This window comes from Parasteatoda tepidariorum, chromosome X1 (assembly GCF_043381705.1).
Source record: "Parasteatoda tepidariorum isolate YZ-2023 chromosome X1, CAS_Ptep_4.0, whole genome shotgun sequence".
NCBI classification, from domain to species: domain Eukaryota; kingdom Metazoa; phylum Arthropoda; class Arachnida; order Araneae; family Theridiidae; genus Parasteatoda; species Parasteatoda tepidariorum.
This window is the reverse complement of record NC_092214.1, coordinates 45055806-45075843: the sequence shown is the minus strand read 5'-3', so window position 1 is coordinate 45075843 and position 20038 is coordinate 45055806. Positions and strand designations below refer to the sequence as shown.

Sequence of the window (20038 nt, the reverse complement as noted above, 5' to 3'; positions counted from 1 at the left end):
CCATATTTTTTTACATTGTGCGTGACAGGAGATGATTGACGCAGCCTATACAGAAAATTCAGAGCAAATCATCAACGGCTGATGAGCCATTCAAAACATTAATTAACAACGTTTCTGCTTAAATAATGTCTCTTAGGGTTAAAAGTATTAAAATCTAAAAATAAAATTAATGATATAAATCTGAAAACTGTAGATAGTAAAACTGATTATCAAAGTTCAATTAACAAAACTTATAACAATAAAAAAATTTATGAATGATCTCTAAATAAGCCACATTGAAAATAAAAATCAAATTACTAGCATCTGATCTCAATCTTTTTCAATCAATGAAGTTAAATTTTTATATATATTGGGAACTGTAGCACAGAAAACTTACCATGGTGTGAAATTATAACAAAAAATCAGAATATGATAATAAAAAATAGAAACAAAAGAAAATGATAAAAAAAAAGCGGAAAATCGTGAATTTGAGGAATTCCAATGCCTACAAATCCCAATTTAAAATACGCTTAGTTTAGAAAAAGCATTCTTAACTGATTAATAACTTAAAGATTTTCTTCAAACTTGTACATATTATATATAGGGTATTATTTTTAAAATATTTCAAAATTAATTAATCACAGCTGAAACATAAATAAAGAACTTATTTCTCTTTTCCCAAATTACACATAATTTATAAAAGTGTAAGAATACAAGGTACAGCCACTCTTTGACAGACTAATTCTATTTATCATTTATTTTAAATGTAATAAAACTATTTTTTTTTTATATCTGTTTAGTTTCACTGTTAGTCACTCAGTATACTTCAGTTTATAAAAAAAATATAATGATTATATAAATTTCATGCATAAGAGATAATAATATAAGAATTAAATTAAAGTCTATAGTTTACAATAGCAACAAACAGCAGTCACTATTGATATATTTGACTTGATATAGTCAGCTTGATATATTTGACTCTAAACTACATTATGAAGAAAAATTGCTTTGGTTTCATAAGACAAATTTTATATTTAAAAAATTTGAGAGAGAGAAAAAGAATTTATTATTCATACCAATATAATGGCCATTGGTTTATCAAACTTTTAGCTCAGTATTTTACAATTCTACAATACAAAAAATATCATTTCTATAAGAATATAAAGAAATAAAAGAAATTTAAAACTATAACTCTATAAAATTATTGGAAAAAAAAGGAATGAAATTGCACAGTGGAAAAAAAACGCAAGAGAAGAACAGAAAGAAAATCATTGTTAATTCCTAACTCTTACTTACCATCCCTAATATTTAATTCAGAAATTTTCTGTTTTCCATAATACCATATTTACTAGAAAAAAATGCTAATAAAACAAAAGTTCATAAAAATTGACGCTTAAGAAAAATAATTCGTAAAAAAGCAAAAAAGCTATATTACTTTTCTTTAAAGCTATTTAAGATAAATAACAGTTAATAAAATAATACTAATAAATTATAGTTATATAAAAATTGAAATTGCAAAGTGGGAAACAGAAGAGACAAATAGGAAGAAAAATATCATTTCTAATGCTTTAATCCTACTTATAACTACTTATTTTAATTTTTTATTACTGAAAATCTCAGTTTTCCACCAAACTATATTTTTCAGAAAAAATGTCTAAGTTATAACAAAAATAAAATTTAATCAGAATCATATTCTTATAGAAATAAAAGATAAAGGAAAAAAACTATAATAGTTGTCCATAAAAATATTAAAACATAAAGAGACTAAGAGCATTAAAAAAAAATTTTTGAAGTCATTCAGTGGCAAAAATTTAAGCGCGAAACAAAGGGAAAAACGTCATTTTTATTCTTAACTCTTACTTTATTGCCAATTATTTAATGCAGCTACCATATTTTATATATCTCTACCACATTTATTTTGTTTTCTATGGAAAATGAATAGCGCTATAACAATACGATATAAAACTTTGGTTTATGTTAATTTGTATGTTTGTAGTATATATGTTTGGTTTGGTATAAAACTGGTTTATGGTTTTTATGGTTCATCAGAATTTCTCTTATAATATTCAAAGAAAGGAAGAAAAAAATGCTGTAATAGTTCGCCATAAGAAAATACATTTAAGATTTATAAAAGAAATAATAGGCCTAATAATAAAAAAAACTGAAATTGCGAAATAGAAGAAAATGACAGCAAAATATACATTTATGAAAACTGCACTTCAGATAATTCAGGGTTGACACAATATTTATCAAAAAAGGTCTTTATAGCCTTTTCCCCCTGGTTTTTACAATCTTTAAAAAATATAATTTTTTATGGTTTTTACTGTTTAAAAAAAAGAAACAGGTTTTACCCACTTTCAGAAAAAATTCTTGTTGTTTTTGCCTTCTTATTTATTTTAAAGTTTTTTTAAATTTATTTATTATTACTATTATTATTTTCATGCATTTTATCCTAATTCAATTTTTCAGTTCAAACAGTGCTTGGAACAATTGTAACGCTGGTTTTTTTAAAAACTTAGATAGATTATATTTAATTCTGTCTGCCTTTTAAGGTTCAAATGATGCTTTTTAGCATTTAGAATAAAGTTAAAACTTTTATAAAGCCATAGCGTAATCTTATTTTTGTAAGCACATTATTAAAAACGCTGTTATATATATAAATATATTTCACTAAGCTATATAAACATTATGCCATCATCACAAATAGTTGACAAGCGGACATCTTATCACACGCGTTACTTTAGTTCACATAAACATAAAATTAACAAAAATTATAAAGGTAAAGCTTCCCTGTAAAAAAAATTTTATCCCTAATTTAAAAGGTATTTACTTTTGAATATTATTCCAAATTTAGGGATTTAAACTTAAGGTAAAACTTATTAATCGATTAATCGTCTAACAATTATTAAGCTTTAAGTTCTAGTTACTTTTATAATGAGCTTTGTGTAAAATTGAGTCCATTCTGCATATGCACTTAAAACTACGAACACAATATTGTAAACCATTATTAGGAATTAATTATTTGTTAATAATGCAAAAAGTTCTTTCACGAAAAACATTTAACAAGTTTATAGGATGGATTTTCTTTACAGAGCAAATATCCTTGAAAACAGAATTGATTGTGAAAGTCCTTTAAAATGTAAAGGAATTTGAATGTGTACTTTAAATGTAGAAAACTAAAAATAAAATAAGATAATAAGAGTAGGCAACTTATAATGCTTGCCTTTTAAAAACTACAACATTTGGCATTTTTTATGGCATACTAAAGCACAATCTATAAGGGAAAAATTCAGGCATTGTCCACTTGAAAAAACCAAATTAAATGGTATACTACATAAGTGATACAGCATAGTAACAATTAAAGCAAATCTGCTAAATTACAGGAAAAAAAAACAGGAAAGCATAATTATAGTAAACGCAAAAGTGCTAAATAGCAGAAAGGCTGAGAAACATGACCATATTTTCTTAATTGTGTGACAGTTTATACCACAATTTGAACAAGTATTTATTGTATTCAATATGCAATCTTAAAATGAATGAATTTTAAGCTATATATTGAAAATTAAATAGGTTATCATTACCAAAATATGTTCTTTTTATATGACTGGCCAGGATATGACTGTTTTGCATTTGGACAAATGTCCTGCACTATCTTCTTGCTCTACTCAAGTAGAGAAACATTGGAGAGTCCATGGTTTAAAGGCCAAGTGGACAAACGATTAGCATATGATAATAATCAGTACTAAAATTATAATTATATGAATTTATAAGCTCAGTTTTTTAAAAAAAAATTCATTTCTTCTGTGCTTCACACGCAGAACAAAACTGAAAATTGCAGATGTAATACAAGAAGTGAATATGAATGTGTAATTTCATGGATACTAAAATTTTCAAATTATACAAAGTGAATGAGATTGAGATACGAGATATGCTAATTATATTTCGTAAATACCCCCTAAAAAATATTTTATAATTAAACAAGAGCTAAATTAAGTATCAAAACTCATGAACAATAATTATTTTTTTTAGCTTATTTCTTTTCATGTACTATCAATTCTGATTTCAGAGATAATAAAAAAGTTAAAAGATCCAATAAATCTTCCAATCCCACTATCAGATATATTATGGTAAATATTGATGATTTTTATTCCATGCAAAAATGCCAGGTGGGATAACCTTTGTCTTTTTTTCATGATTCTTCAATATTACTGAAGATAATCTTTAAAATAGCAACTAAGAATGATGCATTTCGATATTTCCTACCTACAAATGATTGTTTAACACATTACAGGTGCTTATTATACATAACCAAGTTATCCTAGCACAAAGTATAGGTGGAAAAGTTTTGAATTGTGATTTATCCCTCTTCAAAACATCTAACCACATTTTTCATTTTATTAATTTTTTTCTCTACACTAGTTTTAATTTTTTAACTAAACTGTGAACATGTCAACTTAAACATTTATACTTGATCTAGCAAACCTTCAACTGAATTTAAATCCATTGTCTTCATTTTCAAACATTAAGCAAATATCAAAGAATAAAAATAAATTTGATTCATAAAAAAGCATGGTATGGTATACTATTTCAAAATCCAATCACAGATACTTTCACCTTAACAATGTAAATCTCAACAATGAAAATAAAAATAAACAAAAATGACTAGATATAAGAAAGTAATAGTTAATATATGCGTTCAAAATGAAAAAACAATATATAACTACTTATATGACAAAAAAAAATTGCATAAATAAAAACACAGGCTCATGAAAGAAAGAATTTTCAGTATGGTAAAATAAAACTATTTTGCATGTAATATTTAACATAAAAATTTAATACACTAAAAGTAAAGTATTTAGCATTTGAGGTAGGAGTTAGACTAAATAATGAAAAACCACATTAAAATTTAAATAAAACAAATACACATATAAAAAGTACTGAAAATTTTACACGACAAAATTAATGCACTTAACAGCAGAGTTTTCAATCAGAATTCAATTTCTTATTTTCAGTTATTTTTAAAACAGAAAACAAAAGTTATTGCACAAAGTACAAAATTCTAAAAAACTTTCTTCCATCAGCAAAAATTAACATAGGGAAGTGTTGATTTCAGTACATTATAGGATTACTTTTGGTGCCTATCTACAGTTTTCAGAATGGGTGGTATGCAGCCAGATTTTTGATTTGAGTTCTGAGATGAACTAGCTGCTATACAATCTTCTACTAAACAAGAAGAGCCAGCTTTACTTGGTGTACTAGGAATAGATTCAATTGAGCGAGTACTTCCACAAGACAAATTATCATCTAGTATTTGGGCTGTTTCTCCTTCTGAGAAGGTTTCAGTGTGCTCAGTTATGTCTTCTAATATATCTATAGCTTCATTTAAACTATTATTATCTACTTCACAGTCATTTTCAAAGTCACTAGCATTTTTGAAAGGAATATGGTTTTCTGATTGCATTTGATTATTCAAATCCTCCTCTTCATAATCAACTATGTGGCTTTTATCCAATTCATCATCATCAGCAACAGTTGGATCTTCTTCAGATGAAGATAAATGAGTATCATAAAGCCTAAGATCACTTAATTGAAGCATATCATCAAGGCTACTGGTGCTATTACCAGAATACAACATCTCACTACTTGATGAAGAGTCAGCAAGATATTCTTCGGTACTACGATTTACCCAATGATCTTTAAGCAGGGGATTAATATTCTCCATCTTCTTTCTTTCTGATTCTACTTCAGTAACTTGAAAAACAGTTTCCGTAACGGGAACATCAACGAATTCAGGTACGTAACTTTTATTTTCAACGGGATCACTAGCTTCAAATGAAATATTTGTAGTACTATGTTTAAATTTATTCAATCTTTTCTTTCCTTGTTTTTTGGACATGATCATCTCAATGCTGTCAGTCAAATCATCTGTTGCAAACCGATAATATGTACCATCTTTGTTTGAAGAACCATAATCCATATCTTGGGAATCAGTTGAACTCTGTTTACTAGAAGAATATTTAAGCAAACCTTTGGTGTTAATTGGTTCAGAATTGCATTTTCGTTGACATTCTTTGAGAACTTTACCAATAGAATCTTCCAACGAATCATCTTGAGATGAAAAACTGTCAGCAGCAGGAAGTTGATTAACAGAAACAAAATCAACTGTTTTACTACGCATTAAATTTTTAATATTATGATTAAATTTGTTTTTCTTCGAAGTAGAAAAACATCCAGCCCTTGCATAAAGTGTGGGACTACCTTGGGATTTTAGAGCATGCTCCACCTCAACTCTGAGTATAGGCTTAGGTGACCTAGGTGTATTACATTGTTTTAAAATATTTGATTGAGGTTTTTGAGATTTGTCTAATTTATGCAAAATATAGGGTATATCACCATTCACACAGTTAGAAGATGCATCACCATTCACACAATTCGATTCAAGAACAACCATATCATTTTCAACACTATTTTGATTACAAATTTCAGATAAATCTTTCACCAAATTGCTTAAAAATTCTCCCTTTGCTACTTCTCCCTCACTACCTAACGAGCTTTGTTTAGTATCAAATGGTGCTTTTGAATCGAAAGATAAATTACAAATATGATCAGATTTGTTATCTGACATAGTCAAAGCATCACGACAATTTTGATAAACAACACTGTCAGAAAGAGAATGTTTATGATCTAAAGAATAAGAATTATGTGAAGTGTTATCAGACAAATAATGATCACTAAAATTATCGCTATAATTTTCCTCACTGCAATTACTTATTACATCTGGACTATGAAGTTCACTGTCAATTAAATCTTTATTTAATTTCGAGTAAAGCAAACCTGGTGGAAGATCTCTTCTCTCTGAGTAGGAACCTCTGGAATCAATACATATACTTCCATTTGCCATCATTCTGGATGAGTCTTGATTAACTCTTGGAGAAGAAGGTTGTGAAGCTGATGTGGGCCTTGTCAAAAAAGCTGGAGGCATCTCTAGATCATGAGAAAGGATAACTGAACCACAAGATTGGCTGCTACTTACAGGTAGCAAGGGTTGTGCTGAAAGAGATACACCAACTAGGCCTAGGCCTCTACGATTTGTACTAGAGACACGCAAGCTGGTAGACCTGCAATAATAAAAGGTCATAAAAATTAATAAAATTCAGGTCAAAGAATTATGAATTGAAAAAATATATATAACTTTCTGCTTGTATTTTTAGTGTGAGGATAAATTTCTTCTGTGCCAGGTTCATTTGCTTTTATAAATAACATATACAATAAAGCTTGACTATTCAGAATGAGCTAGATTAGGCAAAGTACAGATATGTAAACATTCTGGATACTTAAGTCGCAAAATGTTGGCTTTTAATGCAACCCTATTTTCTGGAGAGAAAAAAATGCCATATCTCAATAAAAGCCCAAGATTTTAGTGCAAATGACACTCATAAAAAAAATATAAACAATATAACAATACAATTAAAGACAAATAAATGAAAAACATGAATGGTAAAGTTGAAAAAACACACGACAGGGATATAAAAACAAATCTTATTAAATAAGGACATGTTTTTACCATTTAATGTTGAAATTTTTGGTGTTTTATATTACTGTACAGAGTGGCCACTCTCCATACACAATTAGGTGAGATATCCAAGGTCGCATTAGAAAAAAAATTTCTGGATTGGGTTGCAAAATCTCATGAATAAAACATAATTTTAATAAATTATTAAAATATTTAAGCATGCGTTTAAGAATTGAGAAGGAAAAAATTTCAATTAAAATTTCCACTTTTTTTATATTAAAACTGATCATTGTTAAAATGTTCATGATATTGAACAAAGCATTTATGACTTTCATTAAAAATTTTCATTAATAATTTTATGACAGGCTATAGATAGATATGTCTGGTTTTGAAAAAAATTTTATTGTCCTAATGTTTTTAGATGTAGGAAAACTGGAAATTATTAATTAAATAAATTAAAAATGAGTTATTTATTAAAATAACATTGATGAAAAGAAAAAAAAGTGAGACAGGATAAATTTTAAATGATACAATTTCATACATAAAAAAATTGAAACATTTTGTTGAGTGTAAATACATGAATTTATATATTTGTTATATTATTTTTAATGAATATAACAAACAATCTGCTAGAAGCCGGGGTGATTCAGGGGATAGAGCGTCTGCATCTTATAACTTTACACTTGGCTCGCACTGACCACAGTGCTGATATAAAATATCCTCTGTGGTAGATGGATCATGGGTTAGAGCCCCCTTGCCATCAGGCTAACCATGAGTGGTTTTCTTGGTTTTCCTCTCCATGTAATGCAAATACAAGTTAGTTCCATCAAAAGGTCATGCAAGAAGGCAAAATTTCTCCCACTACTTGATCCTGGAGTTCCCTAGTGTTCTGGATCAGGTTCAAAATTACAAGGCAACAGAGATGAACATTGGTAGTCATAAACTCAAAAAATTGGGTTGGCTGTTCAACAACGTTTATAAAAAAATACTGATAGGGCTGCAGTAATTTAAGAGATAGAGAGTGTTTGCCTCCCAATGGGGTAACCCAGGTTCAAATGTCAGCGGTAGCTGGTTGATACGAAGTCTGTTCCAGGCTCACATCGACTACAGTGTTGACGTAAAATATTGTCAGTGGTAAATGAATCATGGGTAAGAATCCTCTTACAGTCAGGCAAACCATGGGAGGTTTTCATGGTTTCTCCTCTCTTCTAGGTTGAGTTCAAAATTATAAGGCTATGGAAATGAACAATGATAGTCACAAACTCAGAATTAGGTCGGCTGTTCAGAACTGGTTATAAAATTAAAATAAAAAAGTACTATTAATTTTTGATCTTCCAAAATATTCCAGAAATCAGAGTAAACTTTCTAAAAATTCTAGGCTTTTCAGGAGTACTTTCGAATTCCCCGGGCATTCCATGTATTCTTCTGTTTTCAGAGTGAGTGGCCACTCTGCTGTACTTACTGGAAAAAATTTTGAACCATAATAAAAAAAGCAGATAAGAAAAAAACTAAAATAGCTACGTGAAAGAAAATATATGAAACAGAAAAAAATAAATAAAAAAAGCATAATTGAGTCACTGCTTATAGAAAATAATAAAGATAATGGAAAAATAAACTGTAATAGTTGTTAATAGAAGTATTTGAAGGGAAATTACAAGCTAAATAGCTGGAAAAGTGTTGCACCACAATAAAAACACTGATATAAAATATTTTCCAGAATCTCAGCTTTTAGAACAATAATAAGGGTAATAGGTAAGCAAAGACTAGAATAGTCATCTAACAAGAAATATTAAAGATAAATGTGATATTGACTAACAGCTATAAAAATAAAACTGAAGTTACACAATTGACAAAAAGGCGAAAGAGAAACAGCAAATAAAATTGTTCCTTATTCTGAAAGCTAAACTTTAAAATGAAATAATCATTTTTCTACATTACTGTACTTTCAGGAAGAAAAAAAATACTACCAAAAATGCCTTTAAAAAATGTTGCGATGTAACAAAATGCAGGTTAAAAAGTTCAATAAACAAAAAAATTGTGAAGTGAACCAAAACTAAAACACAAGAAGAAAAAAAAAACTCATCTGCATCAAATCCAAATCTATTTAATATTCATTATTCTTATTTGATTTGTTATTTAATTTTTCTGAAAGATATCAATGACAGTATGGTGATTAACAAATACAAATCAAGAACAAAGTGTCTTTAAACAAATACAAATAAAAATACTAAAAAAAATTTACAATTTTTTTTTGTTATGTTATGTTATAGGAAATTTAACATTATCCTCTATGTTATTTTTTTGGCAACTATTTTCCCTTCCTCTAACAGAGACTGAAGAAAATTTTCTACTTACTCTTTATTAAAATGAAGTTATAGGAAGGGGATGACGTTCGTTTCTTCGGAAACCACAATTATTGTCTTCTTTTGTCCTAAACTTTCTTTCTTTTTATATAAATTTTATCTCGCAGGTTTTCAACAATTTTATCAATGAAAAAACTGCTTATATTATCTTACAAAATAATGCAATTTATTGGTACTTCACAATAAATTGTTTCAATGCTTTAATTAACCTTTTGTAAATAAATTCCTTTTTTTAAAAAGCTTTTGTAAACTTTTACAAATCCTAGCTTTTTGAGCTTTCTGGTTAATCTCATTCCAAATAGTCGAAAATTTGCAATGCTACACTTGCATAATATAAAGAGAAGAGTAATTGGTATATTCTTTTAATATTTACAAGTTTAAGTTGGGCACAAATGCCAAATAAAATGTAGCAAATAGAAATTTATCACTGAAAGTTTGAATTAAAAATTCTGTCTTTCCAAAAATAAGAATATAGCAATGAATATGCATACAATCAACCAATAACATGAAAGAATTGATACTTTAAGACTAACAAATGCAAGTTCAAAATAAATAAGGAAGATACAATACAATTGTAATTGTGAAATTTTACAGAGCAATGTTTGATGTCAATAAAAAAATTTAAGTTGGGGCCTATAATATTTTTTTAAAAACTAAATTTTGGCAAACAAAAGAAAAAAATAGTTTAAAGATTTTAATATGAAAAGATATAAGGATTATATTGATTCAAGAGTTTAATGACACAAGTCAAAATAAAAACAATTTTGTACACAAAATCAGATTATAGTTTATAGTTATAGATTATAGTTATAGATTATAGTTTATAGTTATAGATTATAGTTATAGATTATAGTTATAGATTATAGTTATAGATTATAGTTATAGTTATAGATTATAGTTATAGTTATAGATTATAGTTATAGATTATAGTTATTATAGATTTTGTACACAGAATCAGATCAGTTACTATTGAAATGAGAGTGTACAAACATTACTCATCATTATTATTTTCAAATAATAATGCATTTATCCAAGATCTGATTTAAATTATTTTTACTACTGTAAATAACTTCCTTTCTTCAAAATCGAAATACAGGTACATTTATCTATAAAAGATTTCTTTGTAATCTGCAAAGCATCAAACGGTTCTAAGTTTAAGTCAAATTAAACTACTTGAATCTTAAAAAAAATAAATAAATAAAAAATATAAATTAGTTTTCAAGTTCTCACAGATAAAAATTCAAACAAAATTTCTTGCTTCAAAATAAGAATATTGTCAGGAAGCAGAGAGAAGTATTTTGCACAACTGAAAGTTCAGTGAAAGAACACACTGCTTTACCTTTGAAACGGCTGACGCTTCACATAATTTTCTCTCACATATTCTACCATTTGTTTCTGTGTTCTGCCACTGTACCTGCAAAAATACATAATATGCATGACAAAATATTCAAAACAAGTATTTCATTACTAGGAACAGCAATTATAAAAGTGTGCTAATTTGTATAAAAGATGGAATTTAAATTTTACAATAATACTCCAAGTTGACAAATATCAGATGAAAATTAGTACAGTAGAGAAATTATCCGGGATGCTTGGGACCATCGCTATCGGGATCGCTATCTTTCTCGGATGACTGAATTTCCCAGTTTTCTGGATTGGTCAAAAAGTGTCGCTAATCGATGTTTTATCGAACCCAAATTACAAGGAAGAAGTGTAACACATTTTAAAATAAGAAACGAAAGAAAGGCTCTCCTAAATTTCAAAAATAAATGTTAGAAAAATAACATTTAAAAGAATAAAAATATTTGCAAGTTTAGACAAGAAAAACAAGTTTAAAAAATACAAAACTCACAAATTTACTTTTTGAAAATAATTAAAAAACCCAAATTAACTAATATAAAACAAAACCAACGATTAAATAACGCAATATATTTCATACCTAATTATAAAGAAAAAAAAGGAAAACTTATTAATCTAAATAAAAACAACACTTGAAAATTATAATTAACGATAGTTAAAAAAGGGCACTAGCATAAATATTAAAACCCAGAACAAGGCCGGATATCATAAGATCAACGGAATTTAAAAAACACTTATTGATAAAATTTATGAATGAAAAGAATTAATTTATTGAATATGAATTTTATCATGAAAAGAAAAAAAAAACTCCAACATAATGGAATCAGAAAACCAGAATTAAAAAAAATTAAAAAAAACAGCTATCTGCTTCATAAAATAATCGTCTGCTATTAGTAATAAATAATTATATGCTTAAATTAATAAACAATCTTCTCCTCTTATATTTTTTTATTTTATAAAAACAGACGATTTTTAACGAAAGCAGATGCGATTCCATTTCAAGAAAAACTTGCATAGAAATGATACTGCACTTCTAAGAAATCAGAATTTATTCATGAGAAAAATATTGTTTTGTTAATAGATGTCAAATAGATAAATATAACTGGTGATTAAAAAAACGCTTTACTCCTAATAAATAATGTATTATCCGAAATTATAAAACAATTTATCATAATAAATCTTATATTTATATGATATATTTTTCTTTTTTATTTTATCTTTTGTTCACTGATATGCGTATGCAATGCATTTTCCCCACCCTCTCATAAATCAGAGAGAAAACGAAATCAGCATGCCGCTCCTTAAGTTTAACTGATGGCAGCTTATCAGAAAAACTATGATTCTTTCGGTCACACAGGAGAAAATAAAACATTTGTCCCTTCCCTGCCCCCTTTCGATCTAAAGATCTTCAAGGTCAGGGAAGAAATGAAGTTTCTCTGGGCAAACGGGAAGAAAAATTTTCCCCTACACCCACGTTTTCCTCTACTCAACTTCGAGTTTCAGTCAAATATCCGATCTCTTTCAAAAATGTTCTAGTTCAAAATGACAGGAAAACCGCACAAAATTTGTACCGGTTTTCTGGATACCAGATAAATGGTTCTCTACCGTATAAGGTAAATGCCTACGTAACAAAAAAGATATCACAATATTCTGAGAAAATAATAATCACAGAGGACACACAGGAATGCAATTGTGTTAGAGGACGTTGTAATAAAACGAAATCTACACTTTGTTTTAAATTGAAATAACACTCTGACTAATCAAGACTTAGTGTACACTCTAGGCACATGTTGTGCAGCAGACAGTTTTGAATTAATATTAAATTATTTAACTTTCCATCTCTTAAACAACGCTAGAACCAACCATTTATAAGTCTTCAATTATACGAAGTTTTTTTTTTTTTTAAAGCTGGCATTTTATAAGACAAAACAGGCTTACCCCAACTGAAAAAATTTTGATACAATAAATAATACAAATTGTCCTTATAGAATTATTGCAGTGATAATTTTGATAAGGGGAACTGCAGAATTCAAAAAACATTATGAAGGGGCTGCAAAGCCAGGAAAAGGTAGTAAAAATGTGCGCTCAGAATTTTACATATGCACATTTCCTTCGTGTTAGAATTTTTATTTTGCAACATATGCAAAAGTACATAACTTTATTGGCAGAAATTCAGAAAATGACATAAAAGTAAGTACTGAGATTGACATACAATGTATAATTCATAGAAGAAATAATTAAATGTAAACAAAGTACAACTTATTTACAAAATTATCACCATTCAAAATCAAATATTACATTGTTTGCACTCTGCAGTAATCTATAAGAAAAGACAAGTTTTGATGCAGTTTCTAAACCTAAACAATTTCACAATTTGCTATGCACAAACCAGAAATTTGAGAAAATTCTCTCAAGTCCAGCAGAACTAGCAGTCATTGCCATCAAGGAACAAGCAAGATTTGTGAAACTTTCATCTATTGCATATTTTTTAAAACTGAACCACCATGTAGCAGTCTAACCAATTATATTGCCTCTTACATACAGCAAAGACTAAAACTGTTACTGTTATAATAATTGGATTGTTGTCATGCAAATTATGTCTTGAAAAGAAAAAAACTATTTGAAAATAGCTCTATTCAGTTATGTTAAGAGTTAAATGATAATAATTACTGAATTTCAGAGTTTAATGTAATAAACTAAAATCTAGCATTTATATTTATTATTACATTACTTTATTTTTTATTTCATATAAATATTTGATATACTGTACTCTTTATATTTAATATAAACAAAATAATATATATTAACAAACAATGAATTAAAAAGTTTGTTACAGTTACATGGAGTTACATTTTTCAGTTTACTCAAACAAAATGTCATTAAGCAATTACTAGAACTAGTATAGACGTTTTTTTAGTTTCTGCCAATTTTTGCCGGTTTTTACTGGTTATAACCAATTTCTTCCATTGGCATGGCAAAAACCAGCTCCTTCTGGCAAAAAGCCAACCCTGAGTCACATAGAACACCATGTTAAGTCTCAGCAGCAACCCACTATCAATAGCCAAGAAGACAGACAGCTTGACTAAGGGGGTTGAAGAGCCAAATTACTCATCGTGAGTATAGAAATAAAATAGTTCCCAAGACAAAATTTTTATATTGAAATAGTTCAACATTTGCAGCAGCATGGACCCATGAACGGTGGCACAGCTGCTTGTTGGGTGTACTATCCTCGCCTTTTTTAACACAAAACATGTCCGAAGGTCGAAGGTAGCTAGGACAACGCCCCGAACTTTGAACAATTGAAAATGTTTGTTGATGGTTTAAAAGCAAATAAACTAAGGTATAGTTTTTAAAGTGTACTGATTAAGGTTGCAGAAATTGCTCTATAACACACATTTATATTTTTATTTTAATTATTAAGATTTTATTTACGTCTTCTTTCTATTCTATAATATCTAACTCCTCATCCACGTAGATAAATTATGTTATTTTTACCAAAGTTGGCAACTTTTGTTACTGATTTTTCAATATCTACATGTCCTACTTGCCTCTAAATTGCTCTTCTTACTATAATGTATGAGTCTAATAAATAACATTCATTTATTTCTATTCTTTTCTAAAGTAGCAATTTTAATGGCCAGCAGTGAATACACATAAAATGTTTTATTTATATGCAATAAAATCAAAAAATTAACAATAATGAGTAATAAGTATAATAAATTAGAAATCATACAGCAATTATTTTTTTAAATAAAGATATACCTAAAAGAAGAGCCTCGACTAAAAATTCGAGTTTTCTGCCGTGGTAATCGCTTTACTTCTGAACATCGAAAAAAAGCATGATTTTCAATGCATTTCTTCCAAAAGTTTTTACATTCATTTCGACTTTCAAAAACAAATTCTACAGTGTCTTTATAATACCCCTGTAAATAAATAACTTCATGTTAATACCCTTAATCATCTCAATTTTCTTTACAGTTGAAATCTTAAATATAAATATGAATTAATATAAAAATGTCTATTCTATAATTTGAAACGTTTAATGCACTTGACTAAGAATACATTGCGAATCCAACAATCAAAAATAGGGTTTAATAGTATTATGACATAGTAGGTACAAATCCTCTATAATTATTAGCAGAATAGGCTAAATATCAGAGATGCATGGATTTGCAAAAATACTCCTGTCAAACAGAGTTCAACAAACTTTCACAGGGCTAGTAGAACACAAGTTCTTAGAACAGCAAAATGTCTCAGTTCAGTTCATAGATCAGCAGACAGAGTTCACCAGAATTTATCATATAATCGTTAGTCAAAAATTCCACATTAGAGGGACCTTGATACCTCCTTTGTTGTGTTGGGAACAAAGACAATCGAAAAAACCTCACAATAGCGGCAGGAACAGGACTCCAAGGGATTCTCGATATCTTTTTTTCAGAATGCTTTAAGACAGTAAAGAAAAGTGCATCACTCTAAGTGGTCCAGTTCAAATATGTAAGAACGCGTCTCATCTAGAGTATCAGTCGTTTAACTACACTTATTCAGACCTTTACTAGCAAGTTTCCAGCACAAAAGATGAACTCGTTGTTACTGGTCTACTCACTAAAGAAACAAAAGGGAGAGAAAGAGACGAAAAACAGGCAGTTTTTAACCTAACATGTATTTCACATAAAAACGATGCTAACAATAAATATAAAAAAATTCACTATTAAAACTTGCTTAGAAATAAAATATGCTAATTTCTTATTTGACACTTAGGATAGCAGCTTTCACTCCTAGTGATCCACCATGCGACTACCAGAAACAGTACAAACAAAAGATAGTAATGAAAACAAACATAGACTTTTAATAAGCAATGTCAGTCAAGCAATTCTTCTTTAATTTGTTGATCAATTAACTGTTCCTATAGCAGTTTTAGTTTTCAAGATCAAAATTACTTTTCTCCACAACTTTAGTTTTCAAAACCAATAGCTTTCAAGCATTCTCATTTATAACTTAACAAACAAACATATGCTGTGGTGGCTCAGCTGATAGAGCACTCATCTCCCAATGAGGTGATCCGGGTTCAAATCCCATGGCTGGTCGATATGAATTCTGCACAATATAGCCAAATTCACATAATTTATTTAAGAGCATATGTGAACCTTTTAAAGAAAAGTTGATTTTTCACTACCTAATTTCTCAAAAACTACTATCGTTTTAGCACTGAGTTAATTAAGACTCAATCAGGTATCTAAATGTTACATTTGCAATTTTCAAAAATCCTTCACACAAATTTTTCATTACATAACAAGGTCATTTTGCTTTTTGGTAATCAGTAATAAGTAAATTAATACTGGAATAAGAGCAACCATGAAACATTGAAGGCTTTCAGAAGTATTTGAAAGAAATAAACCCCAAAAAATGAAGTTAAGTATTTGTATGTAGTAATTATTTGTATTAACTATTTGTAGAAATAAATTTAACAAAAAACTGATAAAACATTATTAAAAGCAAGGAAATCACCACTATGATCCTTAAAATAAAAATAAAACAAAAAGAAAGAAATTGAAGCACTACTGGACTAATTGTTGAAGGTACAAAAGACTCACAGTTAAATTCCTTGAAAACTTAACAATGAATCTAGCATTTCTATGACATAAATATCAAATAATGTAATGATGAATAAGATACTTACATAGCCCTCAGGATGAAGCTTAATTAAAAACTTCCTTCTTTTAAAACTTATTTTTCTAATTTTAGCCCAGGAAAATGTGTTGATTTTTGTGAAATTCTGGAAGACTAATACACCCATATGAGCAGCAGCTAGATTTAAAGGAACTCCTTCACTGTCCTAAATGAGATAAATAAGAATTAAGAAATGCAATAGCATAAGTAGAAAAAAATAAAAATGCTATTAAAAGTCTCCAGCTGCTTTTAATTTTCTGCGCTTCACAATGTTCCTTACTACTTATCAGAAAACCTATAACAGTAATAGGAAAAAAATTTGGACTCGTACTACCGTATTATCTCTGTGGAAATAAACTTCCCAGTCTATGCAACAGCTTTGAAAATTTTAGGTGATAAAATTACTAGCATATTTCGAAGTTTTATAATAGCAGCTTTATAATTTAAACCCATACAAATTCGTCTCAATTGTGGCATAGGGAAAAAAATTTAGTATCAAGATAGTCACATAGAGTATAAATCTTGTTACCATAAAAGATAACAAAGCAGTCAGTCCAAATCTTTTTTCTAAATATATTGAGGAAGATAAAATTTTAAAAGAAAAAAAAATGTTAAAGTCAATTATTTTACAAATAATACAAAAGCATAATTAACAAATACCAAGTGTGGCTAGTCTCAGTATTAAAAGCTATAAGTTATTTGGACTTGTTGACAGTATGCATATATTTTTAACTTTTTATGTTTCAACTTTTCATTTTGAGGTTCTGTTGATAAAAAAATTTAAAAACCTTCAATACTTACTCTAAGTCATAGAGTCAAAGCCAGCCAATGAGTTTAATTCAAATTAGACACAAAACACAAGGTAAAAGTAAAATCAAATAAATAATTAAATTAATATCTATACAATTAGGTTCATGGCTGACTGCTTAAGAACCAATACATCCTTATATTAATTATTCTTTAAGAGAGATGAATTTTAAAACAATAATAAGACTGTACAGAACATACTTTTGCAGGTGTCATTTTAATTCCATACAACTCACATCTCCGAGAAGTTTCTAACAAATTAAGATCAGCTTCAGCAGGTGATTGCCCTCTAAAAATAAAAATAAAAATTAATTTTAATAAAGAAATAAGAAGCAAGAAACATATTAAAAGAAAAACAAACCACTGAAACAAGTGTTGTGATTCAAGTAATCTGAAACAATAATGCAGTTAGAGTGATTTTTGTAACAAAGCACATACTAAAATTTCAAAATTGAATACAAGGCTATGATAGTTAATCTAAGTACTTTTTAAAAGAATAGTAAATGTCATATGATGCTTATGTTAGTATTAGGAAAATATTATTTTAAAACTAAATATAGCAGTATTATATTTTATTTATTAATTTAAAACGAAATATAGCAATGGGTTGACTATATTTGAGGGTGCCCCTTGATTCTCGCCAAGTTTTGATCGCGGTTGATCGTCAAGCTGGGCGATGTTGAAACCCAATCGTGATTCTGATTGGTTTAGATTTTAGCATCATTTTTAAATGTTCAACGGTTGTAATTTCAGAGGTCCGTTAGTTCTACGTTGGATACCGGCTGGTAAGGTTACTTTTGAATCTGGTCAATAAGATCAAAGGTATGTGGGCAGTCATAAAAAGGTATTTAAGAAAAAAATGTCACCGCTAGTCCAGTATTACAGACGCCATTTCCGATTCGTATTTCGTCGCATTTATGTGGCGATGGAGGTACACCGATTCTATTCATGATAAATTTATACAGTATCTAACTGTTATTAGATAATTCTGTGCACCTAAATCTGAGAATATTCAAGCTTAATGAAGAAGTGAGTTGTTTTTTTCCTTTTCTTTCTGCGCCTACTCCAATAATTTTTGCTTCGATTCAAAATCCTTTTTATTGGACTTATTAATTTTGCTTATATTGGGTTCATTGCAAGCTTTATTCAATGTTTTGTTGAAATTTTCCAATGTTTTACTGAAATATCATTATGTTTTGGCCGCCATTCCTGTTACCACGGTGTTCCGCGCAAACAGGCATAGCGCCAAACATAAGTCGCCAATTTCGCCAAGGGGCACCCTCAAGTATATTTTTCCCATAGCAATATTATAATTTATTTATGATACACTTGTTTAAAAAAAATATTATACTCCCACCAGCACATGAACAACTATGCAATGTTCCAAAACTGCATTTATGTATTATGTGCATTAGAGAATGTACTTTAACATAAAAGATCAACTTTCATTCAAATACTATATAAAAACTACACCCACACATCTCTAGTCTCACACCCCACTCTTTCCAGATAAGGGTCACATTTTATATTTATTTAGTGAAAACTTTAAAAACAGTTTATATTCAGATTTTTATTTATTTGTTTTTTCATAATAGGTTCCATCAATATTTTTATTTGTATTAAATAGGAAAGCAAAACAATAGTTCATCTCATAACAGAGGTTTTGGGACTATTTCTAAAATTTTTACATATATTAATTCCAGAACTAATATGAAATTTTAAAAAAGATCAAATTTTATTATCTTAAGTCATAAGAGTATATGGCTGCAAAAAATGAAAATTTTACTGAGATTAGTTTTACTTATACATTGAAATATCCAAAAAGAATGGTCAATATAAACCATTCAATTATTTAAAATTTATAATTCAAAATTTAGACTAAACAAGATGTGTTACACATTCTCAAACATAAGTACATGGATGAAAAGGAAACACAATTACCCTGCTAATAGTTTCGACTAAACTGAATAACAAAATGCAAAAAAAAAACTTCAACTTTGATATAAAACAACTCAAAAATCAATGACTACATCAATTAACATTTTCACATCAGAATGTTCTTAAAATATTGCAACATGTGCAGAATTTCACATCGTTTCAACAAATAATTTTTGAGTTATGACAGTGAGAAAGAAGCTTGACAAAAAAAAATAATTTCAAAACAGGGATGATGATGGCAGTAATTTTTTTTTTCTTCTTTTAATATAGAGATATTATAACAAATATGTCAGTAAATTTAAATCAACATCTAAACGTGCAAAGCACTAAAAATCTCACTATAAACTAAACTATATGAGTGGAATTTTCATTACCTTTAAACTTTTTGGCAATACTGGTTACATAATGATAA

At 28.4% G+C, this 20038-nt stretch overlaps 1 protein-coding gene across 6 annotated transcripts in view; it reads right to left on the bottom strand.

Annotated features, from left to right (window-relative positions):
- LOC107457069 (Chondrocyte-derived ezrin-like domain containing protein) overlaps positions 1 to 20038 on the bottom strand; it is a 102736-nt gene that overhangs the window by 62806 nt on the left and 19892 nt on the right. For all 6 annotated transcript variants that reach the window (XM_016075121.4, XM_016075123.3, XM_016075122.3 and 3 more), the window contains exons 7-11: positions 17890 to 17977; positions 16892 to 17047; positions 14977 to 15137; positions 11195 to 11269; positions 6814 to 7097 (exon numbers count right to left, since the gene is read on the bottom strand). In XM_016075121.4, coding sequence (XP_015930607.1) covers positions 6814 to 7097; positions 11195 to 11269; positions 14977 to 15137; positions 16892 to 17047; positions 17890 to 17977 — 764 coding nt within the window. The remainder of the gene's footprint in view (positions 1 to 6813; positions 7098 to 11194; positions 11270 to 14976; positions 15138 to 16891; positions 17048 to 17889; positions 17978 to 20038) is intronic.